Consider the following 18,226-nt stretch of genomic DNA (forward strand, 5'->3'; position numbering starts at 1 on the left):
CAATGACATTACAAAGAGTCATTAACTATGAAAACAGCAACAAATACATGCAAAATCTAAAATTTAAGTAAAAAATTGCAACCAGAAAATGTCGAAGCCATTGAAGAACATCTAAAAGCTATCACGTGTTCAAAATTCAACAAAAAGACGAAAAAAATCTTAAAAAATATGAAAACTCGTGCATCTAAGTCATAACACCAACAGTTCGAATATAATACCGCCAACTAGATTAATTTTTTTAAGTAAAAAAGGAGGGCTCCGGTCATTTCCAAGATTGAGTTACAGTTCACGAAAATCATTTTTTTAAAGTCTTAACAGCCATTAATTTCAATAGCTTTTTGAGTTAATGAGTTATTGAGAGTAAAAATGTTAACGAGAGTAAAAATGATAGGCTACATTTACTATAATGTTTGGGAATGTCTCAGCAAACATTACAATCGTTTACGGACATTGGTTTGTACCATAACAGAAAAAAAATACATTTGTCGAAGAGTTGTTGTCGCGCGATCAAAACTTTGTTAAATTAAGAAACCATTTTTTTGGATTTTTTTCGTACCTCTATAACAAAGTATAGCATCAAAATCACTTGTTATCCCTTTAATTACTTTTTGTAGCCATTCAATGGCAGTTTTCCTTGGCAACTTTTCATTTTCATTTATTCTTTGAGGAGGCACCGAATAAAAGACAATTCTTTCAGAAACAATTCCACCATTTGAAAAAAATTCTAAGTTGGACGTGGATGAGCTTTTTAATGATACCACTTACATTTCTCTACGATGAGTATATCGATCGGACAAAATTGTCTGAACAAAAAAAACCCATTTGAGTATATAGTTCTTCTCCCAACAACTGGGGTCGGAATAAATATAGCATGGCTTTAATACGTTTCCAAAATTCCATATTCCGATTATTTCTAACGTATAAAGCCGTTGAAAACAAAAGGCTGATGTTTCCAGAGCTTCCTTATTTTTGAAACAATAATTCGATTTTATTACATTTTTGTTGTTTCTGTTCCAATTAAAGATGCAGCAAGGACGAAATATTTGTTTGCTGAAAACGTCCAAATCATTAGTACTTACTACAATTCATAGGCAATTGGACTTGATATTTAATACTTAAATATCTTTAAAAAATTTCCGTCGATCAAGAAGTGTCTTTTCCGACTGAGAACAAATAATGTTCTGATTTGTCGAAATGGAATAACATTTTTAAAATTAATTCTTTGTAGAAGTTGTACCACGAGCACATGTATTGCATCTGTCAGATAACAGGTTTTTATTCTATAATTTTGCGGATATTTTTTGTGATTTTAGAATCATTTCGAGGGCCCCTTTGTAAGGATTTTTTAAGAACAACAAGTAGGCCGAGTTAATGAGAGTAAAATTGTAAAAATGATAGGCTACCTTTACTATAATGTTTAATATTATCGCAGCAAACGTTACAATCGTTTACGGGCAGTGGTTAAAGCTACCATAACAGAAGAAGTTTACATTTGGCGAAGAGTTATTGTCGCGCGATCAAAACTTTGGCAATTAAAGAAACCGTCCTATTGGATTCAATTTGTACCTCTACAACAATCTATAACATCAGCATAATTTATTATCCCTCTTTGGCCATTCAATGGCAGTATTCATTGGCAAAAGTTTTATTTTCATTTATTCATTGATGAGGCATCGAATAAATGACAATTCTTTCAGAAACAATTTCTCCAATTTAAAAAATCAAAGTAATCTTAATATTCAGCAAGACTTGGAAACCCTAATGCGGAAATTTTCAAACGCAGTTCCGATTCTGTACACTGATAGACATAAAATAAACGATGATCAGAATTTTCGTCAAAATGCAAACAGAACGGAAATGGCTTAATTCAGTCTTCCTCTCACATCTGACCTCCTCCACTCGTAACTCACCTGGGAGTAATTTGTCGTAACTTCCTCTCCAGCCATTCACAATCGGAATTGCGTAGCTCAGGAATGGATTGCTGAACTTCTCTGTTATGTAATCTGTGCAATTCGAGTTCTCAAATGAAAAGTAGAACAAACAGTTGTCAATCTGTCTTCGGATGTCCTCGAATTGATCGCCTGCGGATCATTTCTGTTATTTCCTCCATGAGTTCGAATTTTGAAACCTTATGGTTAAAACTTCTGACACAGCTTTCCTAGTATAACTTCAGTAGTTATTTGCAAGATTATTGTCAACGACTGTTATCTTGTAAGAAGCCAGCAAAAGAATCTGTTATGATTATGTATAATATTGCAATTATCTTGCATGAGTTTGGAAGAATAGAGTGAGATGTTGCTAGATAGCAGTCAGTTTTGGACTAGGGTTGTCTTGTTTGTGTGATTTTGTCTCTTTTGTTCGCTAAAAAAATGAAAGCCACGGACAAAATTCACAATTGGGTAAAAACCTTTTGTAAAGATTTTCAATCGGTGACTGAAAATTTGGCCGTAACTTATCTACACGGAATGTTTAGATAAAGTTTTGAAAAATTATCAGGATTGATACGATTCCCTAAAAAAATTTTCGCAACTCGGATTGACGACGTCTAAACCGCTTTGAGCTCTATTTATACAAAAAACAATAACACATTAGAGGGCCACTGATAGCTGCCATTAGGCAGAGTAAGAGAAACAAAAACCAAAATCAAATAAAGCAACAAGCATTACTTACGACCAAAACTCAATGTCTACCTATTTTTTCTTAATAAAAACTTAATGAAAAAGTCCTAATAGCATCAGATAAAAAGTATGCTAAACCAAATGACTTGAAAATCCAACAGAAATTTATGAAACCTGTCCTTATTACGAATAGTTAGCAAGTTGACAGAAGTCAATCACGGCAAAATTAAAAAGTAGATTTAAACATTTTGAAAACAATTGAATTGAACTCTTCAAAGCAATTAGCTATCAACCGAAACCATTCATTAGCTTCGTTCATACCTTCATAAAAAACATTGAGACCTGTCATTAGTCGAAAAGTCATACTACAATAAAAAGGCGAAAAATCGAAACTTTTATTCAATCTTGCGATTAATTGGAGTCGAAGCATATAAGATCAAAAGCTTTTTATTAAAAATATCGAGTGTAATCTATTGTATTTCGGCACTCCTAATGTGATATACGACTGGCAATCAATTCAGCGCCCTTAATGGTGCTCAATCAGCGCCCTTAATGTGATAAGCGACTGGCATTATTGGGCCATTTATGTGACAATTGGACAAGAGAGAAAAAGAAAACATCAAAGACAAGAAGATGTCAAAAAACGAAAAAAAAATTCTGAAAACTCCTAGTTAACAAGAAAAAGCATTCATTTATAAAAAAAACAGCAATGAAGGCTACCCTATAGTTCACTTGCCAAAAAAGCTACTTCGCTTTTTGCTGAGATTACGTTGAAAAATTGTAGAAATCTGATTGAAACTGTCAAATCTGTCACGATTTTTTGAAAATGGGTTCCTTAAAAGCTCAAGGCATAACAACAGTGAATTTTCAACTGGAAAATGGCAAAAACTTCAATTGCTATTGCATGGAAAAATTATTGTGCATGCCATTGTTGAGACTAAGTCAAAAGATTAGACATTAAAAATGAATACAGGCAGAACTCAAATCTTCACAAACAATTTTTGCAACAATATGTTTCCGCTGAATTTATTATGAAAGTTTATTGGTCTCCCATTGCTTGTAAATTGTTATAACATTCAGTGACAGAGGTTGTTTTTGAAATAATACTGCTCTGTAACCAATATAAAAAATTCAAAAGTTTTTCAAAAAATATACCAGATCACAATACAATCCGATTAATTTTTGAACTATCAAATTCCACAACTAGACCAAAACTGTTCCTGCTCTTACTGCTTCTGTAACACAACAGAAAACTTCCTAATTTTTACCAAAACAACTAATTTGACCAAAAAGTCATTATTCGAAAAATAAACGATGATTTTTGGAAAACTATTGAATTAAATTACAAAAAACATTGTGCAAACTGAATTTTTTAGATAGTTTTTACGTAGCCCTCTGGATACTGATTCAGACATTTGATTAGTTAGTCTTAGTCATAAGACTACAAAAGATTATCAAATGCTAGCAAAACTCAAGGATTAATTCTAAATGTATAAAAACAAGTTGTCGGAGCCCTAAAAACCACGATTTTTAGTGTGAAAACCTAGAATTGTTTTATCGATCTTTTTTGTGACATAAATGAACTTCTTATTAAGTCAACCTCTAAATTAAAAAACGCTTTCTTTTAATTGGGATATAAAAGCAAAAATAACTCCAAAAGTGACAAAAATTACAATCAGAATCCTCATTCATTGCAAAAATCAACAATGACACCAAAATTTGCCTTGCTATTGGTGCGCCGCTGGTGGAAAGTTCATTTCTACTAAAGAAATTGCGTATTAGTTTGTTTGGCAAACAAAAACTATTGTCAAAAACAAACAATAAATTTTTTCATAAATATCGGTTTAAATTAGCGAAGGACAGCAAAAGAGTTATTTCGAGTAAACTTTCGCAGGAACCGAAGGTTAAATTAGCCCACATCTGAACAGTGGAATATTTATGTTTGCAGTTTTGATGTCTGCACGGACAAATTGGAAAAAGTGGAACAAATAGGCAAACTTGATGCTATTATATATATATATATATATATATATATATATATATATATATATATATATATATATATATCTATATATACAAAAGGAAAAGTGTGGCCAAAGTCTTAAATCTTGGCCAAAACATTTGGTTGTAAATTTACATTTTAAAACTTGGCCAGAACATTTGGTTGAAAATTTTCATCGATTCGGTTCTATCTTTAAACATAAAACCAATGATAGTCTTGTTTACAAGTTTTTTATATGTTAGCAAAAACTGATCGAATTTTAAGCAAAAGTTACGAAAAGTGCGAACGAAACAACGTAAATTAGGCTGATTACCACATTTGTTTTAACCTCCGTAACTTGTTGGAAAAAGGGAAATTGAAAAAAAATTCCTTTTGAAAATCTACGCTTGACAAGCTCAATTATACAAAATCCTGTTCGATAATTATATCCAATTTTACTGAACAAAAAACCCAGTTGAGTATATAGCTCCTCCCCCTACTAGAATGGGTCGGAACAACAAGATATCTCATGTATTTGAATTCAACAATAATAAATTGTCAGAATTTTAAAAATGGATCTGGATTTTTAGTCTTCTAAAACAATGTTTGCCAACTATTTCCATGGCCATTTATAAGTAAAATACGAAGGGACCGTAATTTTTATTTTACAGAGTAGCTCACGGTTCTTTCTATCACCACTTCATTGACCTGAAACTTTTTAAATCGAATTTTCAATTGCCGTATTATAGGTCATCACGAGGAAAAAAAGCAAATCGCTAACAATTTTCAAACGGAAAACATTAAACACAAAGTTGAATCAGGGAAGCACTGAAACCTTATAGGATAGTAAATTTAATGCCCGATTGTCCAAAGTGGTTGCAAACAGATAAAATTCTTATCACTGCTCATTTTGTGCTCACAAAAAATTGATATAAAAAGGCTGGAAGATACTCTCTAACACAAAGAAAACCTGAACAGAGAAAAAGTACCTCTAATGTATTCAATCAAACATTACAACTGAACGTACTAAAATGGAAAATCAACAACAAAACCAACTTTTCTACATTATACACAATAATTAAATTTAGTCAGCGTAGGATTCTGCCATGTGAGACTAATTTTTATCAAATTTTCTGGTAAAAAACTGCACGATCTGACGTAAAGTGGGGAACAAAGCGAATCTTTCTAATTTAATTTTATTGTCTATGTCCTGTTAGAGTCAGTTTCTATCTTGATACTACTTTGCGTAACATTTTTCTGACAGTGACATGATTTGAATTTTCGAAAAATGGGAAACAATGAGCGTAATCAAATATTATTCCAGGGAAAATTTTTGCCCAAACAGCCCGAGTTGTTTTTAGCAGTCGAGTAAAACTTTTTCCAATTGTTTGATGTTTTATTCTTACTTTGCCTCTGAATTATTGATGTAGTCTTCATATGACTCTATCAATTTAAATTTATATTGTTTAAAATTTTACAAAATCAAAATTCTTGTAGGTCAAACACAATCTGATTATCTTCTAAGAATACGCATCTTAACAAGGAGGCTCGGTAATGTGCGTTTGCACATAATGTTCCGACCCCGGTCATCTACGTTTTGATTTGATTGTTTACTAGATGAGGAAGAGATAGAAAATTTTCAGAAGTTCAAACACCGTTCAACAATCAATTAAAAGAAGAAAAATCTTGGTGGGTTAAGGGGCCGGTGAGACTTGCCTTTATTGAGATTACTGGACAAGATAAACATAAAAATCAAACAATTGCAATTTTCAGTTAAAATCAAAAGTTGCTGTCCATATTTGTCCATATTAGTTAAAATCAAAGGTTGTTGTCCATATTTTGAAAAAAAAAAACACTCAGTTAAAACCAGAACTAAACAAATTAACCTGTACTTCATTTGATAAGATATGAGACTCGGTGATAGGTCGGCTAAGAGGAGCAAAAATCGCGCCTCTAATTCTGACAACAACCAATTACAAATTGATTAAAATCAGAACCTAACAACTAGACTCATTAAGAAGATTAATTTATAGCTCACCGTATGCAATTGAGACCTTCCATTATCCGTTACATTTCAGAAGATTACAAAAAGAACGGTAAAAACAATTTTTTCAAACAATGCAGAGGTTTAACCATTAAATTCATAATCTATTCACTAATATCATTAAAAATCTTCAACTGACACATTAGTGGGATATGGCGAGAAAGCACAGTATTGGAAAAATATCCAAAATCACAATTTTCTTAGGAAAATTCGTAGTGCCAAACCCAAGAAACCATTAGTTGAATATGAAACCATTGTTAAGATGGCATCTTGATCACTAAAAAGAGGATGCGAACTGTTGTTACAGAGACCAAGCAAAAACAAGAACGAAATAATAAAAAATTGACAAAACTCAAAATTGCACTGTAAATTGCAACAAACCATGAGCTTTCAACTTTGAACAGAAACTGATTAGCTTGCAGCTGTTCAGTAAGCCGTTACTTTTCATTGGTGAGATCAAATCAAATGACGACAAACAAAACATCAAATACGGAGAGAATTCAAAATTTCTCAAAAAATTTGCGAAAAACTTTCTGAACTCTAAAGACATTTGTCAAAACATAACCAACAACAATGAAAATTTGATTATAAAAAGAAAATTGACGAGGTCTTTCACTGATAAGGCTAATCTACTTTTTGACGATAATGAGAACAAAAACTGGGAAATGCAAAAATTTCTCTTTCCAAAACAAAATAATTGAAAGTCACTTCAGCCGTTAGCTACAAACTTCAAATCAGAAAAAAAATCATTAAAAAAACGAATCAAATAAAACTTTTGATTGTCAAATATATGCCGTTCGACCGGAAAAAGAACGGAAAATTGAGGCAAAAAAGAAGAATTCTAGCAAAATTTATGAGAGAACGGTCTTCTATTACGGTATTCACTGAAATCTTAAAAATATTTTTTGCGCAATATTTCAATGACAATTGATATTTCGTTGATGTGGTTTTTTGAAATGAGAACAAATAACAATCTCAAATATAGGCAGAAAGCGAATCTGCAAAATCTTTATGAAATGTTGTTTTAAAAAAGCCTAGAAACATTTAGTTAAAATTGAAACCACTAGCAGGAGTATAATTTAGTTCTTTGTAATACGTTTTGCCCTGTATATATTATGACAAACATAAATTTTCACTAACAGTTTCGTAAGTAAACAATTTTAAAGTCAAAACTGCATTAGATACCAGTTGACAGATTTGTAAAGGTAGTCCATAGCTCATAAGGAACCCAATTGGATCTCTGAATAATGAGACGAAGTCATGAGGCTGCAAAGGGAATGACAAACTAAGGCAGAACAACAAATCAATTAAAAATTATGAAAAAAGAGATCAAAGCCAAAAAAAATTTACTTTTTCTCTGAAGACTTAATTTACGTTTATTTCGTCTCTTTTTGAGGTAAATAGGTTCTCTCATTATTTGGGCTTGGATTTGAAGTCGTCATTTTGGTCAGTATTTAACATAAAATCCGAAAGGCAAAAACATTTTGAAAAAGATCGCGCCCAGGAAGAATCCAAGGTGAGTTCAAACTTAGACCTGACTTTGCTGCGCGTTCAACAAAAAAAACAATTAATTGTTCCATATGTTTGCAATAAAGAATTTTTGAATAAAACAAAAATAAATGATGTGTATTGAGTAGTTATTGAGTTACTTTTTTCTTTGGAATTTTTAAAGAAAATTGTGACAGCAGATGTTAGGTCAGTACTTCTGGCTTGTTTAAAAAAGTGGGATAAAAAAGCGTATTCGAGCATTTTTTGATAAAAAAAGTGTCGCAAATTCAAAAAATGAGCAAAAATGTAAACCAAAAGACTCGGTTAAGCCAATTGGCAAGCCTTCGTTATCAAAGTTGTCGAAAATTGGATCAAAATTAGAGAAAATATGAAAAAAGGGAGTATTGACTTTCATTTACAAAATTTTAAACCTCGATAACTCCCTGTAGAAAGCGGAAACCAAAAAATCTTTTTAATTCCACATTTGACGTTGGACGGGCTTTCCAACGATACCAATCTCAACTCTACGATGAATATATCAATCGGGCAAAATTGACTGAACAAAAAAGCCATTTGAGTATGCAGTTCCTCCTACCCCCACCACAAAGGGGTCGGAACAAAAATTAAAAATTGTTATAAGAAGTTGTTCATGTTATCAGAATTTTTATCGTTTAGCATCTGACAGTAGGAATGCTAATTGCGTGATTATACACAAATCTAACACGATAAGAATGTGTTGATAATAGTCTTTCAAAAAGTTAAGCGATGAAACTTTCAGCGCAGTAGGTACTTAATTTGAAAGCAAATTTTGCGCTTTTTGCCAGGAATGGTGAGTATAATACGTTGCTGGCTTAATGTAGCGTACAGATTTGGTGTTTTTGTTATATTTGTCAGATATCTCCGGGCTATTTTTTTAAAGCTCATTCTAAGCAAATAATAATGAAATTTGGAAAATGTTTCATAGATCTATTTTAATGTTGGCAGACAGCGTGACTTCGGTATTGTGCTATTTTTCATTATGTTTACCCGAATTAAGTAATTTTGATGCTTGATTATAGCTCTTGCTTACTAATTTTTATTAGAAAATCAAGCGTGCAGAAACGCAAGATACGTAAATCAACAGAAGAGTTTCCAGAGAGGTGTATCGCTAATGAATTCTTTACACCATCTAAATAATTTAAGTTGGCCATAGTATAGCTTGTTAGCAAAATGCTTTAGAATTCCCAATACGGCCGCAGTGCGGTGCATGCCCTGGAAAATTTAGTATTATTTTTTCTACGACTTCTATTGTGCCGTAGTACGCCCGTACTATTTTTTTTTCTAGATTTTATATGTCGAAATAATTATTAAGCAAAAAGCACCCCTTAAAAAGAACGAGGCAAAACGCGCTTTTTTGAAAAAATGAGCCGAAAACGCATTAACAAATGAACGATGCATTGTTTGATCATGGCTGCTCATGATCTGGACGCGGATGATCATGCTCCTTTTTGGTCAAATCAAAAGCAATTTTTAACGAGGATATTGACATGGGATTCCATCCAGATTTGATCAAAATGATAATAGTCAGAAAATCATTAATCCAACATTGTCAGTCCATTCCAAATGCAATCTATTCATTGTATTCTCATAACAAAACCCTGAACTTACAGCTTCCTACGAGTTGATCATTTTGTACAAGATGCCTGCCATATTGTTTACAAGTTAACTGCATGTATTTGAGAGTACTTGCTATTAATATACTGAAACCCTTTTGTATCCAATATGAACCGATTGCTCATTTATGAACAGAAAAGATCCTGTTGCCTTCAATTTGACCCCGATAGTCAACAAAACTGTCCATGCCTGCCATGCAAGCTTTTCCTCCTTTTCCAAAGAGCTGAAGTTTCTCAGGTAGGTATCTAACTAGATTTTTAGCCAGAGTGACTCTGTCTGTGAATGTGAAACCACAGTTGCTCATTGCCCAGCAGGTTAAATTGCTTTTCTTGTCAAAGTGTTGCCTGACTTCTTGTTCTATTTCATGCATTGATATAGGTGACTTTCTTTTCTCTATTCGGATAAACTTCATCTGAAAAGTAAGTCCACGACCCATTGACGCTGTCCAGTTAAAAAGGTGACGCAGGCCCTGGAAAAAATCATTTGCTTCGCTTAAAATTAATTATTTCAATTAAATATTAATGAAATCCACAGAGACAACTAAGTGATACACTTCAAAGATGTAAAAGTAACAATTGAAAAGAGATTGAAAGAGTGGTCTGAGGGGAAATTTCAGTTTCTTGTTCAATCTTATAAGAGATGCACTAAATTCTCGAGAAAAGCTGTTAGAACGCAAAAGAGCGAACCTCAGGAGAAATTCCTAGCGTTTGCTAAGACGCTTCAAGAAGGGAACATCAAAAAAGCAAAAAAGTTCCTTGCAGATAAAAACAAAAGAGTGTGCTTAAGCCTTCTGATTTAATAGACGGAAGAACGGTAACCGAAATTATGCACGAAAAGCAATAGAAGAGGAGATATTCAACATATCAGAACTTCCTCCCTAGAAAAACTGAATATAACAAGTAGTACAGTTGAAAAACAAGCCCGGAAACATTTTGGTAGTTCCGGACCCTCTGGATCAGACGTCAACCACTGATGTGATAGGTTAATTAGATTTGGGCTCAGGATCTCGAGATTGAGGGACTTAGTTTCTCATATTGGTATTTTGATTGCAAACGAAATCATTTCGTGGCTTAAAATCAAAGCCTTGTTGTCAAAACTCATGTCGACTTATTGCATTGGATAAACAACCAGGGGTCAGACCAATCGGCATTGGTGAAACTTTGCGAAGATTAATTGGTAAAGCCTTAGCTTATTTGACTGGCGATGACGTGGCGTATGCATTTGGATCAGAAGAACATACATGGGGAGTGCCATGTGGAACTGAAGAATCAATTCATGGACTGCGAAATGTGTTTGAGAAAAAGTCTTCCTATGAATTTGGTCAGTTGCTGTTTGGTGCAAAAAATGCATTCGACTCTATAAACAGAAGTTCCGCACTACTAAACGCTGGAACCCTTTTGGTCCAGAACTCCCAATTTTCTGTACAATAGTTATCAGGACAGCTCTGAACTTGTGCTGAGCAATATTGACGTCTTTATCCGAAGCGAAGAAGATAAAACTCAAGGTGAACCTTTTTCAATACTGTTTTGTGGTGATGCTCTACTGTCTTTAATAAAAAAACTCCACAACTTGACGAAACAGAAACAAAGTTTTCATGATGATGACGCAGCGGCTCACGCAAAGCTTGTTAATTTAAAACAGTGGCTCCGAAAGCAGTTGATGTAGGGGCCGAAGTATGGCTACTACATTGAGCCAAAAAAACCTTCCTTATTGTTTATCCACACCATGTTGATGAATGCAAGCGTTGCTTTAAGCAGACGTATAAAAATTGTAATCAGAAAACATCATCTTGGAGGTTTCATTGGCGATGAAGCTACCGTGAAAAAAAAATTTGTTCAAAAAAAGCAAAAATTGGCAGGTTAGGAATCAAATTTTAATCACTGCAGCAGAATTTTTCCTCATGAGAGTTTCTCGGTGTTTACTAAATCAATTCAGGTTGGATAGAATTTTTTAATGAGAGTTATGCCAGGATGCGATAAATTTTTGGAAACAGTATAAGATTCAGTAAAAACCAGTTCATATCAACCGTAGTTAACTTTCATAATGTGAGCAATCCGCAACAAAGCCTGTTCAGTTTGTCTGCTAAAAATGAAAGAGTTTACATATTCCAAACCTAGTGGTAAAAGCGATTGAGCAATTTGAAATGTCCAGAAAGAAATTTTTCCTGATTTTTGATCCTATTTCGAATGGAACGTCATTGGACCCCGACGCACACAGAAATCAGGTTCGCAGCAGCAAATGAAGTCTTCAGCTTAAAAATGAGTCCCAGCAGAGTAAATCAAATAAGGGTTTGTTAGAACAAGCATGAACATCAGAGAAGAAAACAATGGAGCTGAATTTTAAAAAAGAAAACTGTTCTTGGTTAACAGCAAAAGTGTCACAGAGAGACTATTTTGTTTGGTCGGAGAACGAGTTCCAGGATTCCATGGCCTTGAGATACAGGTTTACCTCTAACAAACCTCCTTTAAATATAACGGCTGTGGTGATTTCCATGTTCAGCATGCCCTCATTTGCAAAAAAAAGAGGCTTGATTACACAAAAGCATAATGAGGTTAGAGGGTTATTGGGAGACTTATCTTGGCTGGCATGGAGCTACACTCTAAAAAGAACGAATAATTCGTAAACATCGAGAAAATCACAGAAAATTCAGGAAACATTAAGGGCCTATCTTCTCATAAGAGGTGTCTGGAGCCCACCAGGAACTGCCTCGTTTGATCTTCGTGTCTCAGACAACGAGGCAAAATCTTACAGCAACAGAAATCCAGAGGATAAGCTGGAAGGCTGCGCTGACGAAAAGAGAAAAAAATACACCGAGGCTTGCAAGGAAATACATATCGTTTTTACTCCGTGTTGACGGTATGATGGCCAGAGAGAGCAAATTTTTTTCAGAGGACTTGCGGACAGATCAGCTTCTAAATGGGACAAACCATAAAGCATCATCGTGAGTTTGGTCAAACTGAGATTAATTTTTGCAATCTTAAGGGCCTCAAATCTGTGCAGAAGAGGAACTAGATGTAAATGGAGATCGTTTTGCCAGAAGATGGAGCTTTTATACCTTGAAAAATTTTTGACGTTCCAGTTGTAATCGGATAGAAGATATCTTATAAAATACTTTACCAAACTTGAGAGGGCAGTGTGCTTGCAAACTAAATGTCAAACTGACATGAATTCAAAAATCTTTTTCATATGCCACCCAACCAGTAGGGACAACAAATTTTAACGCCAATTCTTAGTACTCTGATGTTTTCTCACCCAATGAGTGAATGAGTGGGGGCATCAAACTAAAACCAGAAGTAGGTTTATAAATTTTATGCTCCCCTATGTGAAGATTTGCTGAATTAGAAAAGATACAAAAAATTTCTAGTTCTAAGGAGCAGGGGCATTGTAATAGATAGTCATGGAACCCTCAAAGAGAATGTAGAGAAAAAGGATGCATTAAAGCATAAATTAATGATCCAAAATTGTTCCGGAAAGCGAAGTTGATAAAGCTTAATTTTGCTCAGCATCTTTAAAAATTAACTGAGCAACTTTCCTCAATTGTGTGCTCAAATCAGAACTGTAAAAACCATTCACTCACGACTGATTGTACCCAAACAAAGAACCAAGAAAACAGTCTCCAACAAAACAGTAAATAGGACAAAACAACGGAGTAGCTAAATAATCCTCTAAAAAATTGTTTAGTCAAAAAAAGAAAGCGAATTATTAAATTTAGAGGGATTCCTAAAATACTCGCACTACTCCTCGGACTTACTGGTTTATTCCTCAAACAACTATCAACGATACGATACAAAATGAACGTAGCAGGAGTTAACAACTTACAGTCCAAGAATTTGAAGCGTAAAACCACACGATTTTTTCTCGTGTGATGGAAAGTTAAGAAAATTTTCCTCTAAAAAAGCGTCTCCTGTGATTTCACATGCAAAAAATTTCCTTGTGTGATAAAAATTTACACGATTTTACTTGTGAAAAAGTTTTGAAGAAAAATTACAAAATTTTTAAATGATTTTTGTTTCGCAAGCTGTTTTTTTGTCATTGCATTTAAAGATTATGAAATGAACACAAAAGTAAAAAAAAATGAACGCTTAATGTAGTTTAAGTGTTGAGACTTGGAAAAAACTCAACCTAGATTACACTTGATTGGTTTTCTGTCCGTTGTCTAGTGTGTAAAAATTTTTGGTAAAGTCAAGGGATAAACATCAATATTTTTCAACGAACGAAAATGTATACCGTAGCCGATAAACACCCAAAAAAGAACTTCATTAAGAGGGCCTGAGAAAGTTTCCTAATTGTGTGTTCAATGTATATGTAATGCACTCAAGAGTTATAGGCTCAACTGCTCCGTCAAAACTCCTACCTCTATTGGTCGTTTCCTCCCAATCTGCTTTAGAAGTTATGATTCTTCTGTCAGTCATGATTTCATGTTTTTTGGGGCTTTTTCAGTGATTAGAACCGCAGACACAACGCGTTTGGTTATGTTTTTTTATATATTTGTTCTATAATTCTACCTGGCTATTATTTCTAAAGTTTACTACAGCACAATAATTCGAATGGAAAATTGTACAGATAAACTTTTTCTCTACGCAGCCCTTAGTTGCTTTTCTATCGGATTTTGACTGAATTTAGATTGATTCAATTATGATTCTCATGACGATCCAAAACATATGTTATCTAAGATTGTTCAACCCGGGGTATGCAAGAAAACTCAAATTACTTTTCGCCTTTAATCATGGTACTCTAGTTCCCAGTTCTTGCAAGAGTCTCAAAAGACGGTTTTATTAATCCACAACGAAATTAGTTTGTTCGCAAAAAAACGTGTAATCAAACTCTCAAATTTAGTAAGAAGAAGCTAATTATTGACAATTCTTGAGAGCAAAATTTGATTCTGTAATATTCAGGAGCAATTAGAATTGTTATGTTGTCATGGAATATTATTATGATACCCGCGGAGATTTAGTTTGAAGAAAAACGGCAAAGAATTTTTAAAGAATGTTTTTTACTAATCTGAAAGGGTGGAACATGACATGGGATAATTTGCGTCGCAGTCCTTGAGTCTGCCTTGTTTGATGAAGTGAGTCAATTTGCAGATTGGTAATTGAGAGGCAAAACGGAAAGCAGACGAAGGAGTACCAGTCGAACAGCAGACTTATCACTTACCAGACAATAAAGTGCAGAAAAGCAGACAAAACAATCGTAGACAAAATATTAGTTGCGAAGCAGAAAACTGTTAGTCTCCTTTGATTTAAAATTTAAAGTGTTTTGTAATTTCAATTAATTTGAGGAAATGCGAAATTTTTTATTGTGAAGAGAAAAAAATTACACATTAGCGACATCTTCTTCTCGTGATGCCTGAGAATACAGTAAAAGAGGTCATTTCTTGGCTTTCTGAGATCTGCATTGTCCAACCCTGGTTCATTCACTTTTTTTCACATCAGTTTCATACAATTCATATTCAACCTCCGCGCTTATTTGACTAAAAACTGAATTGTGGGTTTTCTGGTCAAGATCAGCAATATCCGCTTTTCCTGTACGCAGAAGACATACACGTCTTAAATGGAACTTAAAATTAAAGTAGTTAATACAGCAGGAAAAAAACCGCTATACTTTTTATCAACGAACAACGATGCTTGCAATGCATGGTCTACGTTCTTAAAAATTTAGATCCCTACAGAAAACATTGATGAGCTAAAAGTTCTTATTCAACAGTTGAAGTTTCAACCAAGCCATCATTTTTCTTCTCACTGAAACGTAGTTATCGGATATTTACAAAAACCAGCTTGACGGGTGGAGTGAAACCTAAAATGCAACCGACCGGAAACCAGGTGGCTTTGCTATTATCAAAGAAAGGACTAGTGGCAGAACTGCACAACACAACATGAAACAGTGCAGCAAGTTCTTTCAGTGAATATTAAAGCACCAGGCAAAAATAAAAGATGGTCTGACAATCAAATCAAAACTTTGTCTAGCCAAAAGCATTTTTTGTATGAAAAATATAAAGTTGAGATTTTAATGGAAAGCTGGGAGCTTAATTGTGCTTTGAAAAAGGCGGCCAACAAAAACTGCTGAGAAAGGGAAACAATTATATTTTCAATCACAAAATGCTGTCAAAGATAAGCCAGATAATAAATTTTTTGAGATATTCACTATTTTAAATTGGAAAGAATCTGGATGAAATTCAAATTTGGTAGCCGAGCAGTGCCAAGAGTTTAAACAGTTTTTCACATCTGTCGAAGAAAAATTGAAAAAAAAACGTAATAACAGTTGGAACTCTGACAAAATCTATTTGGGTGCTGTTCAAAGTATTTTGAGTTCGCAATCGAAGAAAAGCTTGAAAATTTACTTTTTCCTTGATGTCAAATTTTACAACTGCTTGTTTTGAATGTTGTTGTTGAATCTTGGTTCGTATTTCTCAAAATCAAAGCATGAAAGCGAAAACATTCATTGACCTCTTGAAGAGGGCAGATGTTCTCGCAACTTCTAAATCTGAAAAGGTTTCTGAAGCTAATAATTAAAGAGCCATTTTTTTTATTGCTTGCAATATCAAGTTTTTGAAAAGATTATCTATACCCAATTGACCAGAATACAGAAACGTACAAATCAGCTGCAAATCAATCAGTTTAAATTGAAACTAGACACTATAGATGCCTTGGCATTAGTTGTAAGAATAATCAGATAAAATTTGAACAAATCATCAATTTCAACACATGCAATCTATTTGGACTAAAAATAGCGTTTCACACATTAGATCAATCGATTTTTGGAAAAAGTTTTTTGGAAAAAGTTGATTCCGTGGACCAGTGAATACCTTGTTGAAAGCAATCTAACAAACGGAGAATAAAAACTTAGTTGCGGGTAACTTTGATCCTCTTTTTATCTTTAAAAATGGGTATGACTCATGGCTCAATTTTAGGACTTTTACTGTTCATCTTGTATGTGAACAACCTTCAAAGGCTACAAAGAACTTAGCAAGGACTCTCTATGCCGTTGACTAAGCTTCGATACAACTTAGTCAATCAGATGCTAGTGTACTTGTCCTAGGCTTGAAACAAACCAACGATTGAATAGACAAAAATAAGTATTTTTGAATGACGGTAAAACTTTTTTGATTCAGTTCTCAACAAAATGTGGACACAAAAGAGTTTTGTCCTATTTTGGCCTAAAAATACGTATGTTTAACCAATTGTACTGCATGCGGTATAAAACTGGTGTAATGCAGATGCGGAGAGATATTTCAAGAAATTGACAATTTTTAGTAAAAACTACATAAGAAAAACGTCAACTTGATTCAATTGAGAACTTCAGAATTGCGGCAACAATTAAAACATCCGGGAGTTACATTTATATGAGTTTTTGCATTTTTTATGTATAAAACAAGGGAATTAAACAAAAATGAATAAAGGAAATTTAATTAAATCTATAACACATTGAAATTGCTCGAAACACTTAAACTTTTTATATGAAAGATCAGAAAACAGTCAGACCATTTGAACTAGAGCAAAAAACTAGACAAAAATACTAAATTTCCACCTTATTACACTGCTGAAGAAGTGACAAAATGATCAACGATAGGTTGCAGGAATCTGCTCATGGGTTCCGCGGAAACTTCATATTAAGCAGAGATGATTTGATAGAAGGTTTCTCCCGAGTTTTGATTTTTTTGTTTTCTTTCCGAACCTAATATTTTGAATGCAAATTAGACTATGATTTTTCTGCTTCACCTGCTTCAAAAGGCACGATACGACGAGGCAACAATACCTCTTGGCGTTGTCCTTGTTCAACAAAAATAGTGTATTCAAAAATTGTAAAGAAAACATATGTATTTTTTTGTTTCTCTGATTCGAAAACAAAATTTCATATTTTTTGAACTCAGAATGACCGTTTTTTTTTTAATAAAGGGATTAAATGAAACGCGGGATTTATCTGTTTTCTTGGGAAATAAAGCACTCGGTGGCATTGCTTTTGCATGATTTGCTAATCATAAGGGAAAATCAGAAATTATCTTTTTATTATACTTAGAACGGATTCCTGAAGCTAAATCTTTCATCAGAAGATAAATGAAAAACTATTCATGAAATTGAAGACAAAATTAACTTCTGCAAATTACATGAAAAATTAAATTTAAGAATATTATCAGGTTTGGTGTTCTAAGTGTTTGTGATTGTTGAACGTAGGAAAGGAGCCTTTCTGAACGTCAGTTTTATGATAAAAGACTATCTACGATACCGCTAAGTGGTTTCCATTCCCTCTGTTGATAGCGCTCTCTCCGGTTGTGGAAACCCAGAACTGTTCTCTGGGCCGAGCAGCCAGACCTCCAACTTCTTTGTAAAGGGTTGCAATGCGCGCGTGACCAGGTCCTAAAATTATGCCGTTTTCCGAATAACACCTGCATTGACCACCACGCTGACAAATTTCCAATCGTCACATTTTTATTATATAATAGTAAAA

General features: G+C 33.8%; 1 protein-coding gene across 2 annotated transcripts in view; it reads right to left on the reverse strand.

Annotated features, from left to right (window-relative positions):
* The window catches only part of LOC142340002 (4-galactosyl-N-acetylglucosaminide 3-alpha-L-fucosyltransferase 9-like), a 33,081-nt gene that overhangs the window by 8,976 nt on the left and 5,879 nt on the right, over positions 1-18,226 (reverse strand). For both annotated transcript variants that reach the window (XM_075390389.1, XM_075390390.1), the window contains 3 exons: positions 18,005-18,135; positions 9,935-10,253; positions 1,911-2,081 (listed from right to left, as the gene is read on the reverse strand). In XM_075390389.1, the coding sequence (XP_075246504.1) occupies positions 1,911-2,081; positions 9,935-10,253; positions 18,005-18,135 (621 nt within the window). The remainder of the gene's footprint in view (positions 1-1,910; positions 2,082-9,934; positions 10,254-18,004; positions 18,136-18,226) is intronic.

This window comes from Convolutriloba macropyga, chromosome 5, assembly GCF_964194025.1.
Source record: "Convolutriloba macropyga chromosome 5, txConMacr16.3, whole genome shotgun sequence".
Taxonomy (NCBI): domain Eukaryota; kingdom Metazoa; phylum Xenacoelomorpha; order Acoela; family Convolutidae; genus Convolutriloba; species Convolutriloba macropyga.